The 26,275-nt window shown below is 38.2% G+C and overlaps 1 protein-coding gene across 2 annotated transcripts in view; it reads right to left on the bottom strand.

Moving 5' to 3' along the window:
• Positions 1–1,729: 1,729 nt before the first annotated feature.
• USP9X (ubiquitin specific peptidase 9, X-linked) overlaps positions 1,730–26,275 on the bottom strand; it is a 148,691-nt gene continuing 124,145 nt past the window's right edge. Inside the window, exons 34-45 of one of the 2 annotated variants that reach the window (XM_011980179.1) lie at positions 23,679–23,820; positions 21,739–22,492; positions 21,063–21,186; positions 19,806–20,031; positions 19,231–19,360; positions 14,850–15,035; positions 13,354–13,574; positions 13,179–13,267; positions 8,866–9,022; positions 8,447–8,707; positions 7,688–7,783; positions 1,730–5,938 (exon numbers count right to left, since the gene is read on the bottom strand). In XM_011980179.1, coding sequence (XP_011835569.1) covers positions 5,801–5,938; positions 7,688–7,783; positions 8,447–8,707; positions 8,866–9,022; positions 13,179–13,267; positions 13,354–13,574; positions 14,850–15,035; positions 19,231–19,360; positions 19,806–20,031; positions 21,063–21,186; positions 21,739–22,492; positions 23,679–23,820 — 2,524 coding nt within the window. In that variant the 3' untranslated portion in view covers positions 1,730–5,800. The remainder of the gene's footprint in view (positions 5,939–7,687; positions 7,784–8,446; positions 8,708–8,865; positions 9,023–13,178; positions 13,268–13,353; positions 13,575–14,849; positions 15,036–19,230; positions 19,361–19,805; positions 20,032–21,062; positions 21,187–21,738; positions 22,493–23,678; positions 23,821–26,275) is intronic. The other variant, XM_011980180.1, reaches the window with a different exon arrangement.

The following is a 26,275-nucleotide window of genomic DNA, read 5'->3' as shown; positions in this document are numbered from 1 at the left end:
CAACGCGCCTGGCCTCTGTAACTCATTTTCTAACATAGGGAATGTTTTGACAGGCAGAGACGAGTCCAGGGCAGCTGAACCGTACTGGCAGAGCAAGAAAGTCCACTTGGTGTGTTAACTATAAAGTATGTGAAAACTAGAAGCTATGACACAAAACTATCTCAAGAAGACCGCTTACACAGGGCACTTCATTAATAATTTGGTGACTCCTTAAAGGTTCAGTTCCATCAAGCCATTTCTTCATAAACTTGTAAATTGGCCAGCTTTGTTAGCAATTACACATAAAAATAGAATTTCTAATTTCCACTAATGGGGAAAAAAAAAAAAAATGTGAGAAAAGTCCATGACAAAAACCTATTTCCAGATGTGAAAAGACATTTGTCATGACAAAGATTACTACCAGATGGGATATCCCACGTTTTAATATCCATGAAAGTCAGTGATTTTGCTTGCTGAGGCGCCTTGTAACCAATGGCATCTTGGACTTGCTGAAATGCAGTATATTCTGTCTAGTGTTAATGGATCAGAACGAGACTTGTTTTCTCAGATGATGGCTAAAATGATTCCTATTTCACTCTTGAGTTTTGACCATTTAAATAGAATGACCTTAAAATAATCAACTCTTATTTAAATAGCTCTGAAATTTGCTCTATTTAGGAAAGTTTTTTGGTGTAGTTTAAGAAATTTCTTGACAATTTACATCCCTAAAGTCACTGAAACGTTTTATGTAACCCGAACTTTAGTAAGTTATCTAAACTTTCAGGTATAGATAAAAATAAAGATGTCAACTTTTTGCCTATCTGTAAGTTATCAGTTTACAATGAAGCAATTCGTAATATTGGTGGCGATGTATTTTTTCAGTTAGATGTACTCATGTAGCTAAAAATACGTAAAATACAGTCTAATCCAACTGGAGGGAGTTTTCCAAATTGCAGAAAAGTTAAATATTAGTTTTCCATAAAAAAAAAAAAACAGTGAAATTAAATCCAGTGAAAATCTGAGATTTGTCTTTCAGCAGTTCTTGAAGTAACCCAACTTTAGGAAAGCACCGCCAGGTTTCTGTGGAAATCTTATTTCCCTGGGACATGACAACAAAGAGCTATTTCTAGACACTATAAACAGCAGATGGCCCAGCACTTTGGGAGACCGAGGCGGGCGGATCACGAGGTCAGAAGATCGAGACCATCCTGGCTAACACAGTGAAACCCCGTCTCTACTAAAAATACAAAAAAATTAGCCGGGCACGGTGGCGGGCGCCTGTAGTTCCAGCTACTCGGGAGGCTGAGGCAGGAGAATGCCGTGAACCCGGGAGGCGGAGCTTGCAGTGAGCCGAGATCGCGCCACTGCACTCCAGCCTGGGCGACAGAGCGAGACTCCATCTCAAAACAACAACAAACAAACAACAACAAAAAAACAGCAGACAGAACTTGCTAGAGAGTTAACTGAACTTTCACTTCCCTGGCTCTCCTCAAAACATGTGGTCTGCTTTATTTACAATTTAAGAGAACTGTGAAACATCAGTTTGTCGAATCTTAGTTTTAACTAAAAAGTCTGCAATTAGATCACAACTCATTTCTTTGAGGTCCTTAGGTGTGAATCCACTTTGGGTATACACAATGATGGCTGAATTCCTCATAAACATTCCCCTTTAAAACATTCCCTTCAGCTCTATTACACCTCTACCTTCTGTTTAAAAATCTTGTATTAATAAATAAAGGGAAAACCGAAATTGAATTTATAAAGTTTTATTTTTGTATATGTGCTAAATCTTAGGAACTGTGAACAATCTTCATGTCAGTCTGTTGGCTTGTAAAAGGCTAAGAAGTGCATGACTTGGGTGGTGAAATTTCCTTTTAGGAATCTGAATCTCAAAATAAATTTTCACACATTTGCAGTTTTAAAATGTGGTGCACCTTGCCCCCGCTTCTTTTACACCTATAAATTTGGAGGGAAAGTGCTAAATTTCTGCAAACTTTTTAAAATAATTGTTATAAATACAATCGGCAGCAAATTCTCAATACATTTAGCACTTCTGTAGTGTTTTATCACACTCAAAAACCTTATTTGCAAAAACTAAACACTCAACATATGTGTAGGACCAATTCTGGTTGAGTCCTACTATGAAACCAGTACTTTTTTTCTTTTTTCTTGGTAACACAAAAACTGGGGTGTAGGGGAGTGTTTTCCTTTATCAGCAGTATGTAGTACCTTTAAACTAGAGACCAAAACTGGGCACTTACAATGAAAAGGCAATTTTCTTATCCAGCTATAATCCTAAATAAGGCAGGATATATCCACCAAATTAACCACAAAATTCAGCAAAGTAAAATAGCTCGTGGGAGAACATAAGCTGGAAAAATACTAATAAAAAAACTGAATTACTTTGAAGTAGTCATCTGAATATTCACAGACTTGTTTTCATTTACAAATGTAAGTCAAATAAAAAAAGGCTCCTCATCTTTCTAACCACTACTAGGATTAAGGATTTAAGTTATTCACTAAGTTAATCATGAAAAAAAAAGAAAACATTTTAATAATTCTAAATTTGTATACACAATAGACACAAGGCTGGGAAATTATCACCAGGAGAAAAATCAATGAAAGAAAAAAAAAAATGTTATTTCTGCCTCTACAATGCTAAACATGAAAATTCAGTTGGTGGAGGGCTTAGAAACAGCAGCAATATGGTTTTTTTAACAAGTTGTGCACTGAAATACTTAGATACAATAGGGCAAAAGCCCTTGTTCACACGGTTTTACAACTAAAATATCTTCAGTCTTTATGGTAACACATTCTACTGTCTTCTATAATCATGTCGTTTAGAATTCTGGGGGCTATTTCTTTCAAAGCAACACTGGCGATTCTGCAAACATTTAAAATAGGAAATATATGGCTCAAAAAATCAGTTGAGGGTGAACTAAATAATCCTTAGGCACTTTGAAGACTTGAAATTTAAAATGTGCCGTGTATGTTCAGAAAAAGATCTCAAAATCACCATGATGTTGCTCTTACAATAACATGCATCTTTAAATTTCTGGTTATACATTAATGCTTGCTTTAAGAGTTAAATATAGAAAATAATTTGCACAAACAAAAATAACTCCACCTTTCCTTGCTCCTGGTCACAACACAGACCACTCTTCCTCAAATGAAGACAAAAATGATTCATGAGCCCCTCACCTGGCACAAGGGGGCTTGTAAATTCAAAGCAACCAAAGTTGGGCTCTTCCTCCAAGTAGAAAAATTCACAGCCTTTTTTGTATGTCAAGTTTTTTCTCAACTAGGAAGTCATTAAAGTTTTTAAGTACATTACATATTTTGTTAAGGAGCAGGAAATATATAAATCTCCTCTCAGATGGTGAGATGGTACACCTAACAATAGTAACTCATCCAAATAAAGTTAACCTATTTCACTTGTTTAAAGAGCTTGGAATCAAGATACTTAAATTAAAAAACTACCAATTGGGGCCGGGCATGGTGGCTCACACCTGCAATCCCAGCACTCTGTGAGGCCGAGGCAGGCGGATCACCTGAGGTCAGGAGTTCAAGACCAGCCTGGCCAACACGGTGAAACCCTGTCTCTACAAAAATTAACTGGGTGTGGTGGTGGGTGCCTGTAATCCCAGCTACTCAGGAGGCTGAGGCGGAAGAATCGCTTGAAACCAGGAGGCGACGTTGTAGTGAGCCAAGATTGTGCCACTGCACTTCAGCCTGGGTGACAGCGAGACTCCATCTCAAAGAAGAAAACAACAAAAAAATAAAAACTATCAGTTGGAATTGCAAACACCGTGTGTAACTTTCACTCAAAGTAAAAACTATCTGGTGTCAAAATGTCCTACTATTACAGGAACACCTAGAAGCACAGGTTGACTACAGAGTACTACAAATAAGATACCCAAAGCTTTATCTTAAATACCTGCCCCTTTTAATCACAAAATAATGCAATGCTCAATTTTGTTTCTGCTTTGTTCAGTTCCAAGTGTAGCCTTTTGACAAAACATTTCCCTATTAACTGAATTGTAAAAAATACAACCAAGCTTGTGCTCATTAAATATACATGTATATAAAAAACATACAAAAAGTACAAGATTATGTTAGGAAACTTTTACAGTGTCAGCATCCTGATTTCTCAAAATCTTCAGTAAAGGGCCAAAGGTCAAATCTTTCTGTGCACAAAAACTCAGTGTGACTGAAATCCTGAATCAGTGTCATGCCTAGGCATGCTATGCACAGAATGAATTTTAATATGCAGTCCTCTGTGAAAAAAAAGGACAAAAAAAGTAACCAAAAAAAAAAAAAAAAAAAAAACCAAAAACACACCACAGGACAAAAAGTTCTTCTTAAATCAAATTCTATTTGTGAATTCAGCAAAATAATTTCTATAAAATAAAACAGCAAAATATTTAAATAGAATAGGGTGGGCTGTATCTGTTTGCAGGGTATTTGGTTTTTAGACAGGTTCCAAAAAATTACACACATTCAAGTTACCAATTCTCTTTTAAATACAGTATGAACTGAGGAGTTCCTTATTTGTAATCAAATGTTTATTCTGAAATTGTGATATCTCAATTATATTAACTAACCAGTAGTTTCTTTTTTAATGAGACCCTGCTTTGAACGTTAAACTTTTTGGAATAATGGAAGAGGAGCTAGGACAATTCTTGCTTTCAAGTAAAATTGTGACTGAGCAGAAAATCAGCCAGCTATCTTGGTGCAGAGAGGTACTCCAAGTATCGTGGGGTTCTGATGACTTCCACGTCACTGGGATCCAGCAGAAGGAAAGTTTGAGAAGATTCACCTAATAAACTCTACCAAAGAAACAAAACAAGCACACCAAATACAGTCTTCTATTATGCTCCAGCATCTTGGCATAGCAAATTTTTGCATATTTGTTTTATATTTTTTAAAATTCCCATTACTGATACGTAAGTGTTCTTTATCCCACCCAGAGATTGAACTGTCAAACATTATACATAAGGAACATATGTGCAACTGAAAACAGCCTGTTTGTCACATTTCTCGCCTTGTTTTATATTTTAATATTCTAGGTGTAAGAAGTAAAAGCTCTGAGTAATACAGCTGTCACTTCTCGGACAACTGCTGTCATTATGGTAACTTTTTCCTCACTGGCTACACTAACTTGGTGTGAAGCCATGCTAAATGTTACAGCATAACTATAGCTTCAAAGTGATTAACCTAATATCAGAATAAAAAGGCAATGAAAAAAATCTAGAAACAGTGTTACATCACCAATTTTCCACATCAACCAAATAATTTAAAGGTTACCAGCCTTACACATTGCTCATAGCAAAATTGACTCCAGTGGCAAAGAATTAACATGAAACTATTGGTGTGGCTGACATGAATGGGCTCTGTTTTGTTGCCGTTGGGTTTTTTTGTAAAGGAGCTGAACCAACTGCCATGAGGCAGGCAACACTGGTTGCAGAGTGCAGTGGGTATAACAAGAAAATTAACTTTTGTAGTTTGTGTAGATCTGTGAGTCTCATCAAGAAAAAAGTTTCTTGCTTAAGAATTAACAGTCAACATTAATATACTATATACACCTTTGCCATTTACACATTAGCATCAGGCCATTTATTACAAAACACTATACACTTTCCACTGCAGGCGGGTTATATATTGACAGCAAATTTCTGCAGATAAGACAGTGAATAAACTCTCCACTCCATGTTGATTAGGAATAGTTTTTCTAGTTTTAAATATTAGCCAGACACAGAAAAAGGTTGGACTGTAAGGCCTGGGTGCACAGTCTTGATGGAACCAGTTAATTATGTGCATTTCATTGATCCTTGGCTTGAGGTGGGGATACTTCTTCACTGCCTTCATAATTTTCTTGTGCTCGTTGGCCAGTTCTCTGAGGGTTGTTCATGTGATGTGCTGCTGGGCCTGTATATGGCTGTCCATGCACATGGTTATTCTGGGAAAGGAGAAGAGATCTGCATGTTAAAACTTTTCACATAGTAAAACAACTTCAAAATCATGGTCTGAAGTCTCTGGAAATGTAAACTTTTATTCTTGGGACTTACTCTGTAAATACCGTTGGACTACTATTCTGCAAGAACAAAAACAAAAACAAAAAAAGGCTTGAAAGAGAAAAACATAATGTAAATGCAAACCCCCAAACCCTGAATAAGAGCAGTGATTGTGTAGGTCCACATACATCTTTGGCCAAAATGATTTTTAGTGCCAAAATGATTTAGACTCAAGTCTGGCAAATAAGGGATTAACCCACTGTTGCTCTTGGTAAAAAATGTTCAGAAAACAATCTATGAGCATCTATTGACTCTTCCACATGCTAAATCCAATTGACTAACCATGATACAAGATATACAGGAGTAGTAACCCTGAACTCACAATAATGCTGATTAAAAACAGAACAATGTTCAAGATGATAAAGTAACCAGGCATGATTAACATAAGAGCTTTCTCAGGGTCAAAGGAAGTTAACCTCCCTTGTGGATTTGGTTCCTTAACCTTTTAAAATGTCTGAACCCTACAGTGCTCTCATTTTTCTGTATATGCTCCATCAGCCAAGCCAAGATTCTAGACTTTTTTTTTGAGATGGAGTTCACTCTTGTTGCCCAGGCTGGAGTGCAATGGTGCTATCTCGACTCACCACAACCTCCACCTCCTGGCTTCAAGAGATTCTCTTGCCTCACCCTCCCGAGTAGCTGGGATTACAGGCATGCGCCACCACACCCAGTTAATTTTGTATTTTTAGTAGAGACAGGGTTTCTCCATGTTGGTCAGGCTGGTCTCAAACTCCTGACCTCAGGTGATCCGCCTGCCTCAGCCTCCCAAAGTGTTGGGATTACAGGCATGAGCTACTGCGCCCGGTCGGGCTTTACTTTCTACAGATGAAAATACGTATGCTGAATGTGTACTTCCTAACTATTCAGTTTGCTTCTGTGTACACAGTGAAACGTAAGAAAGAATGCCTGAAATGTTTCTCCAAGTATAGTTCCTGGACCACCAGCAGCATCACTTGGGAACTTGTTAGAAATGTTCATTTTCCAGCCCCTTGAAGACCTATGAAATCAGACACTTTGGGATAGCGTCTAGCCCTCTGCTGGAGCAAGCCCTCCAGGCAGACTCATGCCTGTTCAAGTTTGAGTACCATTGCCTCACAAGAGCTGATTTAGTCACATTTCGGTTTCAGAAAGAAAAAGTTTTCATTTAGAATGTTTCTTCATCTCATTTCTTTTGCTATTTATTTACTAGTTTATTTACTTTATAGCTAATCACCTATGGAAATCTACCCAAATCCTTTTTTTTTTCCAGTGATTTTTACCATCACTGGAAACCAAGGACTTCTTACTTCATTGCATATCTTAATGTTTTTGGAATCCAGGTGAAGATTTTGCCTCACAGGAAATGTCACCACAATCCTTACAATGATCATTTCATGTTGACATAAATTCTCATAGTTTTATTAACTACCAGCATAAGGACACCTTCTTGACAAGGAAAACCCTACAGTGGTTAAGTTCAAACACGTTACACCATGACCCCCGCTCCAAACCATTCCTCTTCTGATCATGCTCCCAAAGCTAGTAGATAATCCTACCTGTTATTTTGTAGTCACAACCAACAACTGAGTCATCCTCTAAAAATAAGCATAAAGCCTAGTTCTAGGGGATAAAACCACAAACTGACTCCTGTTTACCTGTTGATACTGAGATCCAGGTGAATGGGGGTACAATGGGGCATCTTCAGGTGGAGGCGACTCATGTTCATCTGGGGCATCTTGGTCATCTGGCTCCTAATTTTGAATATTTCAAGATAAAGAATTATGTAGGCAAACTCAAGTTTATTTTTAACTTCTATTTGAAATAAACTTTAAAAATCTACAAAACTGACCCATTAGCAACTTTTCTTTTACTGCAGATAAAGAACTTTGGGAAAAAAACAAAAAACAAAACCAAACAAAAACCTGATTTGCATTCTCTCAGAACTACTACATTTCAGACAATTTCACAGAAATTTCTCCAAAAGAAGGCTCCCTCATTAGCTTAAGATGACACAGAATAAACATTTTTCTTTTCTGTTTTTGAGACGGAGTTTCACTCTTGTCCCCCAGGCTGGAGTGCACTGGCACGATCTCTGCTCACTACAGCCTCCACCTCCTGGGTTCAAGTCATTCTCTAGCCTCAGCCTCCCAAGTAGATGAGATTACAGGCACCACTGCCACGTCTGGCTAATTTTTCTATTTTTAGTAGAGATGGGGTTTCACCATGTTGGCCAGGCTGGTCTTGAACTCCTGACCTGAGGTGATCCGCCTGCCTTGGCCTCCCAAAGTGCTGGGATTACAGGCATGAGCCACTGCGCCCAGCCAAATAAACATTTTTCAAAACCCAAAACTTCAACATAATCTTTTAATAATATAATTAATACATAAACACTGGCCTATAAAATAAAGAATTACTTTGCTCTCTTCCATTTCTATCTGCTGCACACTGGTGGCTTTTTTTACCTCCTCTGGACAGAGTTCACAAGCTTTTGCAAGTGTCATCCTAGCACTATGTGATCTCTCCAAGAAATAACCATTTGATGTTTCATTGCTTTGCACTGGGGGAGACCAATTGTTGTAAGTGTACTGTGGATTGCCAGTATATGGTCTTCTTTCAAGTTCATCTCCAAGCCATTCTACCGCCCAGGTCCACTTTCTTTTAAGATCTCCATTGCCCTGCAAAAGAAAATAAAACCACATATATAAGAGGATTTGGAATACTTCAAAGTTAACTTAAAATGACAACCCCAAGTTCTCATTATTCTCTTCTTTTAAAACAGAATCCTTAATTCTGATTAAGATTTCTACAAAATTGTAAGAAAAAAAATCCTCACCTGCAGGATTTGGTAAGCAACAGGACAGTTACTAAATAGAGCTACCATACATTTTATACACTGGTATGCTCTTTTTTGATAGTGATTCTTAGAGCGTTGGATTGTGTCAAACAGCCCATCTCGGTCATCTGGAATTCCTTTCAGTGCATTATGAATTCTGAAAGAGAACCAGATATAAAATAAAAACATCTAAAATCTAATAGCTAATATATACTGAGTGCCTACTATGTGCCACTCAATAATGTCTTTGATTTAGTCATTTAATCTAACATTAGACAACAGGTATTATTATTAAACCTTCGTTTATTTATTTTTTTGAGATGGAGTCTCGCTCTGTCGCCCGGGCAGCAGTGCAGTGGTGCCATCTTGGCTCACTGCAAGTTCTGCCTCCTGGGTTCATGCCCTTCTTCTGCCTCAGCCTCCTGAGTAGCTGGGACTACAGGCATGTGCCACCATGCCCAGCTAAGTTTTTGTATTTTTAGTAGAGACGGGGTTTCACCATGTTAGCCAGGATGGTCTCGATCTCCTGACCTCGTGATCCATCCGCCTCGGCCTCCCAAAGTGCTAGGATTACAGGCATGAGCCACCATGCCCAGCCTTATTATTAAACCTTTTAACAGATGAGAAAATTGGCACAGAGTTACACAGCTTGCTGAGGTCATATAGCTGTGGAGCAGTCTGACTCCAGAGTCTGCGCTCTAACTTATTACCAATCCAAAATAATTCTGCCATGTATGCAATTTAAACACATTACCTGAAGTGAATTCAGGACACTCAAGAGTAATGCAAATTTTAAAGAAGTTAATAACGAAGTTTATGACTGCTGTAGTCGAGGGTAATTTGCTACACATCAATACCTTTTATAAAACTGCATCTCTGAAGGCAAGTTAGGATTCAGTGACATAATTTGGAGGTACAGTATTTGAATTCTAATAATGAGAATACATTGCAGGCAAAGCATTTTGACAGGCAATAGTACAATTTGGCTGATTTGCCAGTAACACAGGATTTCATTTCAGTTTCTCCCAAACTACAACGGAGTAATAATACATAGCCAACTAGTTCCTGTCTTTCCCTGAAATAACTAACTTAAAACATGATTGGAGGGGCACAAACATGCCTTGTTTCTTTTGTGTTAAAAATATTATGTGCCAGTAAACAAAATATTATTCAGCTATAAACTAATGATATATGCTATAACATGGATGGACTCTGAAAACGTTAAGCTAAGTGAAAGAAGTCAGACACACAAATTGCATGATTTCATTTTTATGAAATGTCTAGAATAGGCAAATCCACAGAGACAGAGAGCAGATTAGTGGTTGCTAGGGCTGGAAGGAATGGTGAGTGACTATTTAATTGGGTAGGGGTTTCCTTTTGGGGTAATAAAAAAAATGTTCTGGGACAGGCCCGGTGGCCCACGCCTGTAATCCCAACATTTTGGGAGGCTGAGGCGGGTGGATCACAGGGTCAGGAGATGGAGACCATCCTGACTAACATGGTGAAACCCCGTCTCTACTAAAAATACAAAAAAAATTAGCTGGGCGTGGTGGCGGGTGCCTGTAGTCCCAGCTACTCGGGAGGCTGAGGCAGGAGAATGGTGTGAACCCGGGAGGCAGAGCTTGCAGTGAGCCGAGATCGCGCCACTGCACTCCAGCCTGGGCAACAGAGCAAGACATCCTCTCAAAAAACAAAACAAAACAAAACAAAACAAAAAAACAACTCTGGAATCAGATAGTGGTAATGGCTACACAACAGTGTGAATGTACTAAAAGTCACTGAATTGTATACTTTGAAATGGTGAGTTTTGTTATGTAAATTTTACATAAATTAGAAACATAACCTGGACACTGAGAATTTAAAGATTCTCATGTACACTATGTATTTTACTTAATAGTATGTTTCAATTCAAAGTAAGATTTTTTTCCTCCATCAAATGCATTCATGATTTCCAAACAAAACACATTACTTCAACAATTTTGCAAAGCTTAATCATTTCAGACAAATCAACCATGTTCAGGCCCTCTTGCTGTTTAATCTGAAACGCTACATATAAATTGCTTTTACCTTCAGTTTTTTCAGGTAACAATGAAGTGCTAAATCATTATTTCTACCATATCATATTTTCTCCCCATTATTAGTATCAACCGTTCTCAAATGCCATTTTTATTAATACTACCTTCACTTGCCTATTACCTGATGCCAAGCAGTGCTGGGCACATGGTAGACACTCCATAAATATCTGAACATTGTTTACTGAATGAACTAAAAGCTCATTATGAGAAAATTATTTTCATGTTTGGGCCAGTGATTCATTTAACAACAGTATCTTACTAATCTGATTACACAAAAGTGTAATTCCCACATTTGCTCTAGCACATATGTCTTTGCCATTATCACTTGCTCTAATCAAACAAGAGCTAAGATGTGATTAACTGGTTTAAAACTGTAAGTGCTTACAGTATTTTCCTTTTTTAAAAAATAGAGGCAAGATCTTGCTATGTTGGTCAAGCTGGCCTTGAACTCCTGGTCTCAAGCGATTCTCCTGCCTTGGCCTCCCAAAGTGCTTATTACAGGGGTAAGCCACTGTGCCCAGAAATACAGCATTTTAAAAAAAGAAAATAGTAAAAGTTAGATTTCATTAAAATCCACTCTGAAGAAAGCTTTCAAATCCTATGAACATATTTAGAAGGGCACTGAATACTGCCTGAATAAATGACCATAATTTTGAGCTACTATCTTTTGTGTCTCACGAAAATTTATTTTTGGTTTAATGCTATTTTTACAGTATTTGTTTGAAATCTATTATGGTAAATTTGGAGATAATTTGAAAATACTAAGTCACAAATTCTGGCGTTCGCAATCCCCACTAAAACTCCAGATTGTAACTTCTCTTTAAGCATTTTGTTGTTACAGAACTTGTTTTTGAGTTTGTTTTATTACATTGGCAGATGGGAGGCAAACTGCGACACAGACTTTGAATTGTTTTCCCAAACAAACTATTATACTATCTTCCGTGTGGGAAGGTAAGTTCTAAAACCCGGCAGTGCTGCCAACTAATAACCATAATTTATCATCAATTATATAACTCTTGGGATTAAAGATAATATATTCAACTTTTACTGCAAAAAAAAAAGAAAAACAAAAAAAACCCCAAAAAACTGAAACAAATAGAAAAATTCTGGTTAAAGTTTGAGGGCCAGTTAAGCTGGATAACCTTAGTTTTTACGGGGGAAAAAGTTAACATTCTAAAACTTCTCATAAAAACTAATTATAATTGATCCCCTCATTATTCATGAATTCCGCATTTGTGAATTGCTTACTTCCTAAACTTTATTTATAACTGCAAGATCAATCATCAAGGTGCTTTCTTGGGCATCTGTGGACACATGCAGAGCAGCAAAAACATCAAGTTGTCCAACACAAACGTTCTTAGCTGAAGTCCAAAAGAGTGTCATTCTGTCTTGTTTCAGCTTAAGCTGTAAACAAGTGTCCTTCATGGTGTATTTAGTGCCACATTTTCCACATATTTGTGCTTTTGTTGGTTATTTTTATGTTTAAAATGACCCCCAAGTATATAATGTTGAAGTGGTATCTAACGTTCCAGACCACAAGAAGGCTGTGATGTGCCTTATGGAGAATGTGCTGAGAAGCTTAAGTTCAGGCTTAAGTTACAGAGCTGTTTGGCTGTGAACTCTAAGTCAACAATATATATTAAATGACTTTAAATAGAAACACACATAAAACAAGGTTATTGACTGGCTGATAAAAATGTAAACAAGAGGCTTATAGAAACCTAATTCTGTATTTCCTCCTAGGAGTAATGGTTCAGTATTTGCTAACTCAGTGTCTGTGGGGACTTTACAGAATATAAATACCATGAAAAATGGAAATCGTACTTACCTAAAGCCTATTTTTACATATACTATTATACTTCATGTGACTAATGACTAAGTTACTTCAAGAGACTAATTCTAAAACAAATGTAATCTAATCATAAAATAATCCTCAGGCATCATTAATGAAATTCAAATATTTACCAAAAGCCCAAGCTAGCCCTTCCTTAATTAAAAAAGTCATTCTAAAGAAACAGGCTTATTAAGTATGAAATTTAGGCAGTGAGAGAAAAGAATAAAAGAGGAAATAAAATTCTGAGGAAAGGGGGAGAACTTGTTATTTACCCTTGTCCTAGGTTTAAGATAAAACATTCACTAGAACTCCAATAGGTTAAAAAAATGTGTGACTGTCAATTTCAGTTAACTCTAACACCTGGGGCAAGCCTAATTGCTTCCAGTCACAAAAAGAGTATCCACCTGTGAGTTTGCCAGGAGTCCTCAATCAGTAAGATTTGCAAAAGCAGATCCAGATAGGGTCGCAGTTCATAGGTATAGGAATATGCAACCTAAAAACAAGTAAGACATAGTGAGTAACTTAATGAAAGGAATAAGAAATCAAATTATAAACATACAAATGTTATTTTCCTTTTACCTGCCAGAGAAGTTCACTGAGGACAGTAGATGAGAACTGAGGATTCTCCCAGCAGCAAAAACGAAGCAATTTGACGGTTTCGTCTGAATTACTGCAGTCTTCAATGATTTTCTTCACATAACTTGTTCTCACAAATAAAATGTCTGCCACATTCTGCTGAATTGGCATTATAGGTTGTGATAAATTAGGATCACCAAAAGGATTGGGAAGAGGAGGATTACCTAGAATACAGATTTGTCACCAATAAAAAAAAACTAATAAGCTTCTCCACAATAATACACAACTTTCATGACAGAAAATAGCCTATATATAGCCTATAAATTGTTTTTTTTTTTTTTTTCTAAGATGGAGTCTTGCTCTGTCGTCCAGGCTGGAGTGCAATGGCGCGATCTCAGCTCACTGCAACATCCACCTCCCGGGTTCAAGCGATTCTCCTGCCTCAGCTTTCTGAGTAGCTGGGACTACAGGTACACGCCACCACGCCTGGCTAATTTTTTTGTATTTTTGTAGAGATGCGGTTTCCCCATGTTTGCCAGGCTGGTCTTGAACTCTTGACCTCAAGTGATCCACCCGCCTCGGCCTCCCAAAATGCTGGGATTACAGGCATGAGCCACCATGGCTGGCCAAATGTTTTATTTTAGAAAAATAACATTTTAAACCAAGTTTCCTAAGCACAACAAAGAAAGTAACATTATGCATTATAATGATCAGATAGATATATCAAGATGTAAAAATGCAAAATCTAAAAATAAATTTTTTTTTTTTTTTTGGACACAGGGTCTCTGTCACCTAGGCTGGAGTGCAGTGGCGTGACCACAGCTCACTGCAGCCTTCTCCTGGGCTGAAGTGATTCTCCCACTTCAGTCTCCCGAGTAGCTGGGACTACAGGTGCACACCACCACACCCAGCCAACTTTTTTGTTGTTGTGATCCTCCTGCCTTGGCTTCCCCCAAAGTGTAGGGATTACAGGCATGAGCCACCGAGCCCAGCCTAAAAAGTTAATTCTTAAACTATTTCATAAACATGGTATCAACCTCAGTCACAAGGAGACAGAAAAAAGATCCCCATTAAATACGTAAAAAAGGTACAGGGCTAAAATACTCCAAAGCAAAAATCTTCCTCCAGACTCTTAGTACTATACTACCGTAAAGAGGGCCGGGCATGGTGGCACACACCTGTAATCCCAGCACTTTGGGAGGCCCAGGTGGGCAGATCATCTGAGGTCAGGAGTTCGAGACCAGCCTGACAAACATGGCGAAACCCTGTCTCTGCTAAAAATACAAAATTAGCCGGGCGTGGTGGTGGGTGCCTGTAATCCCAGCTACTTGGGAGGCCAAGGCAGGAGAATGGCTTGAACTGGGGAGGTGGAGGTTGCAGTGAGCCGAGATCATGCCATTGCACTCCAGCCTGGGCAACAATAGAAAACTCCATCTCAAACAACAACAACAACAACAGCAACAAAAGACTACTGTAAAGAATGGAGCATTCAAATTTACCATTGATTGAAGACTGCATTCTTGAAGAGACATTGCAACAGCGGATCAGCTGTGACACTACTGAGTATAATTTGCCTAATTCAGCATACTGATATTTGATTGGAGGACCTGGACCTTCATCTAAAGACACAAGCATAAAGGTAGCAGGTACACTCAATTTCAGAAGCTGTGTCTTCTCTGCCACACCTACAACAAAGGAGTGAAGGGGAGAAGAAAGAGAGGGAGAAAAATGCGAGGAAAAAATTAGGATGGCAAGGGCTTCATGAATAAAACAAGCAGTTACACAAAATATCTTGTCTATAATTTTTATGATCAGAAAAATTTTGATTTGTAATTTTATCACTTTTACTTAGCATTCAGAGAATTATTTTACCAGAAAAGAAAACTCGCCCATTGAGTATAAGTATTAACATTGTTAAACAGTGACCATGACTATGACATTCCAATCACACCGGCTCACTTTAAGGAAGATGAACACTTTTTCTTTTTTGAAACAGTCTTGCTCTCTCGCCAGGCTGGAGTGCAGTAGCGCGATCTCAGCTCACTGCAACCTCTGCCTCCCAGGTTCAAGCAATTCTCCTGCCTGAGCCTCCCCAGTAGCTGGGATTACAGGCACGTACCACGCCCAGCTAATTTTTGTATTTTCAGTAGAGATAGGGTTTCACCATGTTGGCCTGGATGGTCTCGGTATCTTGACCGCATGATCCGCCCACCTTGGCCTTCCAAAGTGCTGGGATTATGAGCCACTGCGCCCGACTGGAAGATGAACACTTTCTACGGCCTGGAGAGTCTAAAGGGACTAACCAAGACTGCAACCCTCATTTGTAAGGAAAAGAGGATGAAAACAACAAAGCAACTATATTAAATAAGAAGTAAGAACTCTTGGTTTTGGCCCCTCTTCATGGTAATAAGCTAAGGAGCAGTTCTCAAACCATAACCACTTCCTCCTCCCTCGATTCCTGATTTTCTTTCTACCTCTTTTTGTTCTTATTTGCAACTCCTCCTTCCTGTCTCTTAAAAACTGATGTTTCTCCAAGTTCCCATGCCAGGCTATCTTCTCACACTGATTTCCCTGGATGATGTAGCCCACACTCATGGCTTTAATGTTCTAGATATTTTCATTTAGATGATTCAAAAACATTTCAAGACAAATTACTTACTGTTCTACTGTATATCTCCATTTGGGTGTCACACAGGCTCAAACTCAATCTACCCAAACTGAACTCACCCCTTTCTTCCCATAATGTTTCTCTTCCTGTATTTCCCCTCAGTAAATGGTACCACTCACAGTTGTTTATGTTAGAATTTTGGGGATCATTCTTCACATCTCTTCCCTGTCCCATCCTTCTCTGAATATCCAATCACCAAATCCACTGATTCCACTTCTTATAAAAAGCACCATATATCTATCTGTCCACTTGTATCTCTCTCACTGCCACTTCTCCAGTACAGGCCACAATGATCTTATGTCTATAGATCATTTTAACATTCTCTGGGATCTTATTCCATTGCAATCCATTCCACACTGTGGCCACAGGGATCTTTCTAGATGGTATTTATCTGTTCAAAACCCTACAATGGCTCATCCAATGCCTCAGTCTCTCTCACAAGGCCTATTAGAACCACATGATCAGAAACTCCTGCCATTCCCATCTTACATCAATTCTAGTCAGACTGGACAACTTTCATTCCATCCAATAAGCCACACCAAGTTTATCACGTCTTTGCATCTGCTGTTCACTCTAGATGGAAAGCTCAACCAACCAATTCCCACATTACATTCCCCATTAAGTCTTCTGTACTCCCCAAATCCCTTCAGGTACCATGCTCCCCATGATGCACTCTGCATTTTCCCTATTAGAGCCATTAACATATTTTATGGCAACTACATTATTTGCTTCTATATTCCATTAGGCAATCTTATTTATTGCCATATCCCCCAAAACATAATAAAAACAGGTCCACAACCTCTTATCTAAAATCCTAAGACTCCGAAAGCTATTTTAATTTTTTTTTTTTTTTTGAGACGGAGTCTCACTCTGTCTCCCAGGCTGGAGTACAGTGGCGTGATCTGAGCTCACTGCAACCTCCGCCTCCTGGGTTCAAGCGATTCTCCTGCCTCAGCCTCCTGAGTAGCTGGGATGTGCCACCATGCTCGGCTAATTTTTGTATATTTAATAGAGACGGGGTTTCACCGTGTTGGTCAGGTTGGTCTTGAACTCCTGACCTCGTGATCCACCCGCCTCGGCCTCCCAAAGTGCTGGGATTACAGGCGTGAGCCACCGCACCCGGCCTAAAAGCTATTATTATAACAAGGTTTTTTGTTTGTTTGTTTTTGAGACGGAGTCTTGCCCTGTTACCCAGGCTGGAGTGCAGTGGTGCTATCTCTACTCATTGCAACCTGTGCCTCCCGGGTTCAAGCAATTCTCCTGCCTCAGCCTCCCAAGTAGCTGGGACTACAGGTGCCCGCAACCACGCCCTGCTAATTTTTGTATTTTTAAGTAGAGATGGGGTTTTACCATGTTTGCCAGGATGGTCTTGAACTCCATACCTCAGGAGATCTGCCTGCCTCGGCCTCCCAAAGCGCTGGGATTACAGGCATGAGCCACCTCGTCCAGCCCAACAAAGTTTTTCATTAAGTTGGTGTCAAAATGTGTTTGTTGGGATAACCTAGCCTGAACTGACTAAAGGCTACTTACAGTCTTCATTTCTCCCTTCAGTATAAATATTTACATTTTACTGTAGAAATATTAATGTGTTCAATTTTAAGTTGTTGTCTCAGACCCTGCTATAGAGATAGGGATATATGCACTGCCTTGCTTTTCTTAAATCCAAACAATTCTCAATCCCAATGCATATCCGATCTTAAGGACTTCATATTAAGGTTTACAGACCATACAGTATTTGTTTTCAGCAAGAAAATTTTATAAGTAGGTTACATTATGGAACAATGATGTGTGCTTTCTGAACAGGCAATATTTCTCAAAGAAGAGTTGAACAGAATAGGATTTTTCTGAATGTCTAAATTTGGCATTTTTAAGTTTGAAATACAGATTCCACTGATGCTTATCTAATAAATATTCTTTTTTTTTTTTTTTTTTGAGACGGAGTCTCGCTCTGTCGCCCAGGCTGGAGTGCAGTGGCCGGATCTCAGCTCACTGCAAGCTCCGCCTCCCGGGTTTACGCCATTCTCCTGCCTCAGCCTCCCGAGTAGCTGGGACTACAGGCGCCCGCCACCTCGCCTGGCTAATTTTTTGTGTTTTTTAGTAGAGACGGGGTTTCACCATGTTAGCCAGGAAGGTCTCGATCTCCTGACCTCGTGATCCGCCCGTCTCGGCCTCCCAAAGTGCTGGGATTACAGGCTTGAGCCACCGCGCCCGGCTAAATATTCTTTTCTTTCTCATCTACAAATACCCAAATATCTACAATGTGGAAAAAGGTAAGGGAAAGGAAGACAAACTAAAGAGACAAATGAAAAGTACAATCTCCCTTATGTTAAAAAGTCCATGAATCCAATGGTGATTAAGTAATGTCACAGAAAAAAAACCTGAAATGACAGGTATGCCTGGATAAAGAACTTCATTTTGGATATATGGCTGTTTGGTTTGTTTGCTTTTTGGAGACAGGGTCTCATTCTGTTGCCCACGCTGGAGAGCACTGATGCAATCACGGGTCACCGCAGCCTCAACCTCCTTAGCTCAAGTGATTCTCCCACCTCAGCCTCCCAAGTAGCTAGGACTACAGGCATATGCCACCACACCCAGCTAATTTTTAAATTTTATTTTGTAGAGATAGGGTCTCCCTATGGTGTCTAGGTTGGTCTCGAACTCCTGGGCTTAAGCAATCTTCTTGCCTTGGCCTCCCAAAGTGTTGGGAATACAGGCATAAGCCATTGTGCCCAGCCCTTAAATTAATATTTGAAGCAAGTATTTTTATTATCCATAATTGTAATTTACTTACACAAAAACTTATGTACAGACCAAGTCTGCTATCTAAATTTGGTGAGTATCACAACCATCTGGGGACTCCTTTGAAAACATGGATTCCCTGACATTAGCTTTGCGGATGCTGATTCAATCAGTGTGAGAAGAGGCCTAGAAACCAGTATTTTCCAAAAGCAGCCAGATTTGGCACCACTGCATTAGGAGATTTAAAAAAAAAAAAAAAAAAAAATCAAGACACAGATTCTGACCTGTGTCTACTACAAAGACACACGCATAAAGTAGAAGGTGAAAGTGCCATGTTCAGATAAAATTCACAACAGGTTTTATGGGAAATTGTTTCTATTTCAAATCAGATTATATTTTATCACTTGACCTAAATGACTTCACAATTTAATATGATACATCAAAACAGAATTCTGAAAAACTTAAATTCTTACCTAAATTGGCATACATTACAAACAGGTTGAAATACTGCTGTAAATGACGCCCATGCTCTGAAACTTCCCTTCTCAAGAGATTTAGTACTGCTCTTAGTAAGTGATCACTCAAGCTTAAGTTGTCATAAGCCTGTAAAGGATAAAACATTACCTGTTTTACAGCAACAAGGTATATGTATACTTCTATTTGCATAAAAAGGACATGCACATATGCTGATACAGGCATACATTTATGGAAGGACTGATCACACAAACTAAACTATTTTGCTTCTTGGGAAAGGGAATGAAGATCAGAGGTGGATTTCATTATAATTCTTCACACTTGTAATTTTTTTAAAAAACTAAGACTATTTTAAAAAATCTTCAAAATAGTCTCTTATATTTTTAAAGAGCCAATAATTACTATTCATTGCTATGCAGTAATATTAAATGGAACTCACTGACATCATATTATGTGTGTGTTTCTGTTAGGTAAACATATCAAGTGGATGCACATAGGTTTGTGACTTCGACTTCCAGGAAACACAATTTATTTGTAAACATCTCATCATTTAGAAAGAAAGCTGTGCAATTACCTGACTAGAAGGTCCAGGAGAGGCAAAAGGTGAAGGACATGGCCCATCTTGCAAGGAAAAATGTGCAATAAAGACTATAAGTTTTGCAAACGCACCCCTCACTTCTGCACTAGGGCACTCCAGAAGGTATTCGGAGAAGCGATTTGAAACATTAAAAAGGACGTTATGAGCAAACCAAAAACGTACATTCTTGCTGTGACGAAGGAGAATACACAATGCATCATACCTAAAATAAAACAAAAAAAATCTATGACTATTAATTCAATAACTTGTTCTCTATAGTAAAAGGATGAGTCTCATTGAACCAAAAAAAAGATAAAGATCTTCCTCTACTGCTGAAGAGAGAACCAGCAAAGGTTGCTTCTAGTATTAAAATAACAGATAAATACTATGACTTGGTCTATTCTCTCAGTTACAAAACGGGTGAAAGTTTGTCCTCTAAAAATCCATTAACAAACTCTTCCTAGGTTCAACAACAAAATATCACCCCCTTATCTTGACATACTATTTCTGAAATCAGTAAGTAAAAATTATTAAATCAATGTATTATAATGGCCTCTATACTTTCATAATTAGAAACTTAAGAAAATCATTTTAATTTTTTACCCTTTTAATCTGTGTCAGAATTCAATCTAGGTAAGCTAAAACCTCATAAATTTCATAAGTAGCTTACACTTTTCAGTCTCATCTTGTAATCTTTGGTTTTGTTTGAGACAGGATCTTGCTCTGCTGCCCAGGCTGGAGTGCAATGGCACGGTCATGGCTCACTGCAGTCTCAACCTCCCAGACTCCAGCGATCCTCCCACCTTAGCCTTCCGAGTAGCTGGGATTACAGGTGTATGCCACCATACTTGGGTAATTTTTTAAATCTTCTTTGAAGAGATGGGGTCTCACTATGTTGCCTAGGCTGGTCTTGAACTCCCGAGCTCAAGCAATCCTCCCACCCTGGCCTCCCAAAGTGCTGGGATTACAGGTGTGAGTCACTGTCCCCAGTCTCATCTTGTAATCTTTGGTGCAGAGATGTCAAAGATATGATACAAGGTAATAGAAGTCAGTTTCTGAATAACAAAAGGCCATGTTTAGACTAAGTAACTATTTTAATATGATTTCTCTATTGTGACCCAGAGTTATTTTTATTCTGTATTCCAAACTTCAAACAAAATTCTCATGGTTTAGAAAAAAATAAAGCAGTCTATTAAAGAACCAAACCAAACATTAGTATAATAGGAATGGGAATGAAAATCCAAAGCAATGTACCAATCACTGGCAGAGCCACGGACTACTTTCTTTGTGTGAAATCCTGTAGTAAAGAGGAACCTAGCAGCAAGTTGAATACTGATCATAGTGATTTCTTCTGCTTCAGGCAACAGGTGATCTTGCCCTATAAATAAAATGCAGATATAAAAACAAATTTTTATTTTCCAACCCCATTTTCAAACAAGTCTGCATTTCCATTAATTTTGAGAAGTCCTAAATTTATTAAGAACCTCTCTCAGGCTACTATAATTTAGACCCATTTTTATTTTATTCTATTTATTTTTTTGAGATGGAGACTCACTCTGTCACCCAGGCTGGAGTGCAGTGGCACCATCTTGGCTCACTGCAACCTCCACCTCCCAGGTTCAAGCGATTCTCCTGCCTCAGCCTCCTGAGTAGCTGGGACTACAGGTGCATGCAACTATGCCTGGTTAATTTTAGTATTTTTAGTAGAGATGGGGTTTCACCATGCTGGTCAGGCTGGTATCGAATTCTTGACCTCAGGTGATCCACCTACCTCGGCCTCCCAAAGTGCTGGGATCACAGGCGTGAACCACCGCACCCAGCAATTTAGACTCATTTAAAGTGAAAACATTAATTTTATGAACTTAAACATGTTGATGCCTACTAGAAATTATTCTTTATTACTAAGAAGCTAAACTCTCTTGATACTTACCGGGAGGAGGGTTTAAGTAAACGCCATTACATGTAAGCAGTTTTTTCATAAACTGAAAATACTCCATACTGTACTGCATTCGGTTATGCATGAATTGTACATTCTGTTTCCGTACACTTCTCTCAATGGCTGATGGCATAATAATCTGATGAGGTCTGGTGGTGATAGCAAGCTCTGATATGTATCTTATCAACTCATCATCTTGGTCTATTGTGTCCATTCGTTCGTAAAAAAGTATATAAGCATTCCACCACCTTTTCTGGCGCCTGTATGACATGCGCTTCATCATGTGATCAAACACTTCTCCCATGTACTCTCCACCAAAACACTGATTTTTCATTTCTTCATCATCATCCATTTTACATTCTGTTACATCACCATCATCAAATTTATACCAGCGGTTTCTCTCACCATCTCCACCATTCCTTTGGATGATATAAGAATAATAATGCCCCCCACTCGCTTGACCACTGTGTACAAGCACACCCACAAGTCTGTATTTTGTGCTTCCTGCTGTCTCACTTTCAGACTGCTCACTCTGTTGTATCAACTGACTCTCTGGGTTTACATTATCCCCTTCCAGCTTTGCAACACCTGCAACTGTGTAAGGTTCCATGTCCAGCTCTCGAGGAAATTCAAAATAATCATTGAACTTGATTGCACATTCTCTTTCCCAGTCATAGTCAAATCGCTTTAGTTGTATAGCAAGAACAGGAGGTAACTTTTTAATCAGCAAGCGCTTTACGGTATCAACCTAAAATAAACAAGAGAAAGTTACTAGATGTTCTATTAAAATCCACAATAAAAACAAACAAAAAAAACCCAACAAAAACCCAAGCAAACTTTTAAAGGATATTAAGACTTATCTGAATTTTTAAGTGTAAACAAATACATGACAATGAGCATAATCAAGATAATCCTATCAGCTGACTTAAATGCTAAAATTAATAATATGCAAACGGTAAGTTGTTGACTGGTTTCTGTCATTGTTATCTAGCCATTATTACCTGTTTGATATTTACTGTTGTTCCCATGAAGGTGGTTTCCTATGCACAAACAAGAATAATAGTAGCTAATATTTGTTGGGCAATTAAGATGCCAGGTAATATACTAAGTGCTGCACACGTAAAAACATACCTAATCCTTACAACCTTCTCAAGTGTATACTACTGAACCTTAAAGATGAAAATTAGTAATCACAGAGAGGTCAAGTAACTTGCCTCAGGTCTCAGGAGCTGCAGGTGGCAGGCAGTATGGTTTTACAGCCCACAATCTCAATCTTTAAACTTTAAGACTTCTCTAAGTGGTGCATAAGGCCAAAACAACAAAAGTGACTTGAGGGTGAAAGGGTTTGGGAGCTCCCAAAGATATGCCTTATTCATTACTATAATGCGTGTGAATTATCTCTCCCAAAGAACTGCTAGTAAGATTCCGAAATAAATGGTTTTATAACATAGGTGACAAAAGAAATCTTACGGGCCACTTGACTAGTCTAAAAGAAATCTTATGTAGTTCAATACAGTAATTAAATGGTTTCAGCAAATGTTTTGGTCTTGACAAGTAATCCTGGACATGACAGGAGAAATATTTTCCTCTATCAGCTCTGTATCTTTGAGGGGTTCATTGGCAATTTGTTTCTTGGTAGAGATGGAAAGTGTCTGTGTAACTTAGATAAGAGAATGTGCTATCATGATGACTTTTAAAATTATTCACTCTTATTTACCTGTTTTTATCTTATTTACCTAGCCCCTTTGGCACTACTTTTTTTCCTTCCCTGCCAAACCTTCTATCAGTTATCATGTTCACTACTTCTCTGCTACCACTATACCAAAGTAGGAGAAAATAAAAAGAGGGTGACTTGTGAGGATGAACCAAAAAAACCAATTTCTTCTAAATCCATTAAATGTAAACAAAATGAAACAAAACTAGACAGCCCGTACCTTTTTATTGCATTTTTCACAATGATATGCATTTGCACCTTCTAGTAAATCTCCTTTGACATATTGTTCCAAAGAATCAAGAAGATTTTGGTGATTTCTAATGTCTACGTTTAGGGTCGTAAAAGATTCTTCACATTCGTACCTAAAAACGATAAAAGAAAGGATTTATTCCTTAGTTTTCTAAACGTTTATTTAGTTTTGGACTTAATGAAAACTACATTTGCCTTTGTTTTTTTAATTATACTTTATGTTCTAGGGTACATGTGCACAACGTGCAGGTCTGTTACATATGTATACATGTGCTGTGTTGGTTTGCTGCACCCATACATTTGCCATTTTTATAATACGAAACCCGTTAAGTCATAGAATGTTAGCAATAAAAGTTAACTTGATCAAGATTATTAGGTGAAATGGTTTTTTAAGTTGAATCTGTCTGGATTCACAGCTGAATCTCTTTGTAGTATACGATGCTGCTTCCAGTGTTAACCGTTTAGACAATAATTCACACCGAGGCCAAAGCATGAATTTATTAAGTTCTGAAAATGATAAACTATGAATAAGCTAAATTTTTATATATTCTTCCTTTTCTGTAATGGAAGCCTTAGTAAAGCAAAAGTTTGAACACACAAATGAGTACAGGATTAGCAACCTGAGAAGGAGCTAGAATCCCAGTTTACGGTCATTTTCTACCAAAGAGACTCCGATTTCTGGTGAGACACATGCATAAATGCAAAACAAGGGATGTGAGGAATACATTATTAACCATTAATTCATTCAGTGGATAGACTGAGAGTACCTTCTACGTGTAAATGCACTGAGGGATATTCAATGTTTAAGACAGTCCCTTATTTAAGGAATTTTAAACTCAGGAAAAAAGGTACACAAAGGCATTTATAAATTGTATGAATGAAATATAACGCAGGTATTAAGCAAATTGCTACTATATAATCAGGGAACAGCCCATAAAAGAAAAAAAGTTAGATCTCAGACTACACTTCAAAAGTAGGACATTCTTCAACACCTATAAAAAGAAGGTGTTCTAACACTAGAGGACAGCAAAGTCTTTCTGTAAAGGGCCAGAAAGTAAGTATCTTAGGTTTTGGGAGGCATATGGTCTCTGCGGTAACTACAGATGCTCCTCGCTTATGAAATGGCTACAGCCCAATAAACCCATCATAAATTGAAAATATCATAAGTTGAAAATGCATTTAATACACCTAACCTACCAAACATCATAGCTTTAGCCTAGCCTACCCTAAATGTGTTCAGAACACTTATATTAGCCTACAGTTGGGCAAAATCTTGTAACACAAAGATTCATGTAATTCATTGAATACTGTACTGAGAGTGAAAAACAGAATGGTTGTATGAGCACTCAAAGTAGAGTTTCTTTCTTTTTTGTTTTTAATGAGGTGAGGTCTTGCTCTGTTACCCAGGCTGGAATGCAGTGGTATGATCATAGTTCACTGGAACTTCTAACTCCTGGGCTCAAGTGATCCTCCCGACTCAGCCTCCCAAGCAGCTGGGACTGCAGGCGTCCACCCCCATGCCCAGCTAGTTTAAAAAAAGACTAGTTTAGCTGTTGATCAGGTACAAGGATCTGATTTCAAGACCATAATCTTTTGACATTTCACTCGCCAAAGAAAACCAGTGATTTCCAAATAATTTAGAAAATTGTCTAAAACTAAGGAGGAGTGACATGAACAAATGATCCCAAAATTGGCTGTTTTCATCACTAATTAAAAACAAGGTTAAAATTTTATTTTATTGTTCACCTAATATAAAAGGCCTTTCAAAAGGACTGAAAGTTGCCTAGGCTAAGTGAGTAAGTATATTCCCCAATTATGAATGAGTGGTAAGACTATAACTTCCTAGAAATTTCTCATTTATATAGTATTACCTCTCCCCCAATCATTTCCTGGTAATCAAAAACAAAACACCCCCACAAACCACATGTATACTCAACCCATGACTATATTTAATAGAGTTTGGATTGTAGAAAATACTATCTTACTGTGACATTTTGGTGAAAAACGATTGCAAATCAACATTAATCCATATTATAACAAGACAAGTCCCAAAGTAAAACTTCCATTATGACAGGCATGTGTGTTTATCAGTAATGAACTCATTAACTACTGCTAATAGAAGCCCTTAATCAATTTTCCTTTTAGTCAAACAATCTGTTTTGTCAATGTTTTTCTTGTAAAATCTTTTTTTAAACAATAGGTTTGGTATGTTTTGTATACAAATATACCTTAAAGACAATGACAATAATCAATGCTATTTTAAAAGTCATTATTTCATTTGTATAGGAAATACTACCACAGCTTTGTCATCTTCTAAACTTACTGTATTTACACTATTATAATCACTCAAGTTCTAAGATAAAGGGCAAATTTATAAATAACACCTGTAGCTATATGCAAAATGCCATTTCATTTCTCCAGGAATAATCTTCTGTAAAAGAATGTAGCCGGGTGCGGTGGCTCAAGCCTGTAATCCCAGCACTTTGGGAGGCCGAGGCGGGCGGATCACGAGGTCAGGAGATCGAGACCATCCTGGCTAACCCAGTGAAACCCCGTCTCTACTAAAAA

Source organism: Mandrillus leucophaeus, unplaced genomic scaffold, assembly GCF_000951045.1.
Source record: "Mandrillus leucophaeus isolate KB7577 unplaced genomic scaffold, Mleu.le_1.0 Scaffold209, whole genome shotgun sequence".
Classification (NCBI taxonomy): domain Eukaryota; kingdom Metazoa; phylum Chordata; class Mammalia; order Primates; family Cercopithecidae; genus Mandrillus; species Mandrillus leucophaeus.
Note: the sequence above shows the minus strand (reverse complement) of the source record. Positions and strands in the feature narration are given on the sequence as shown.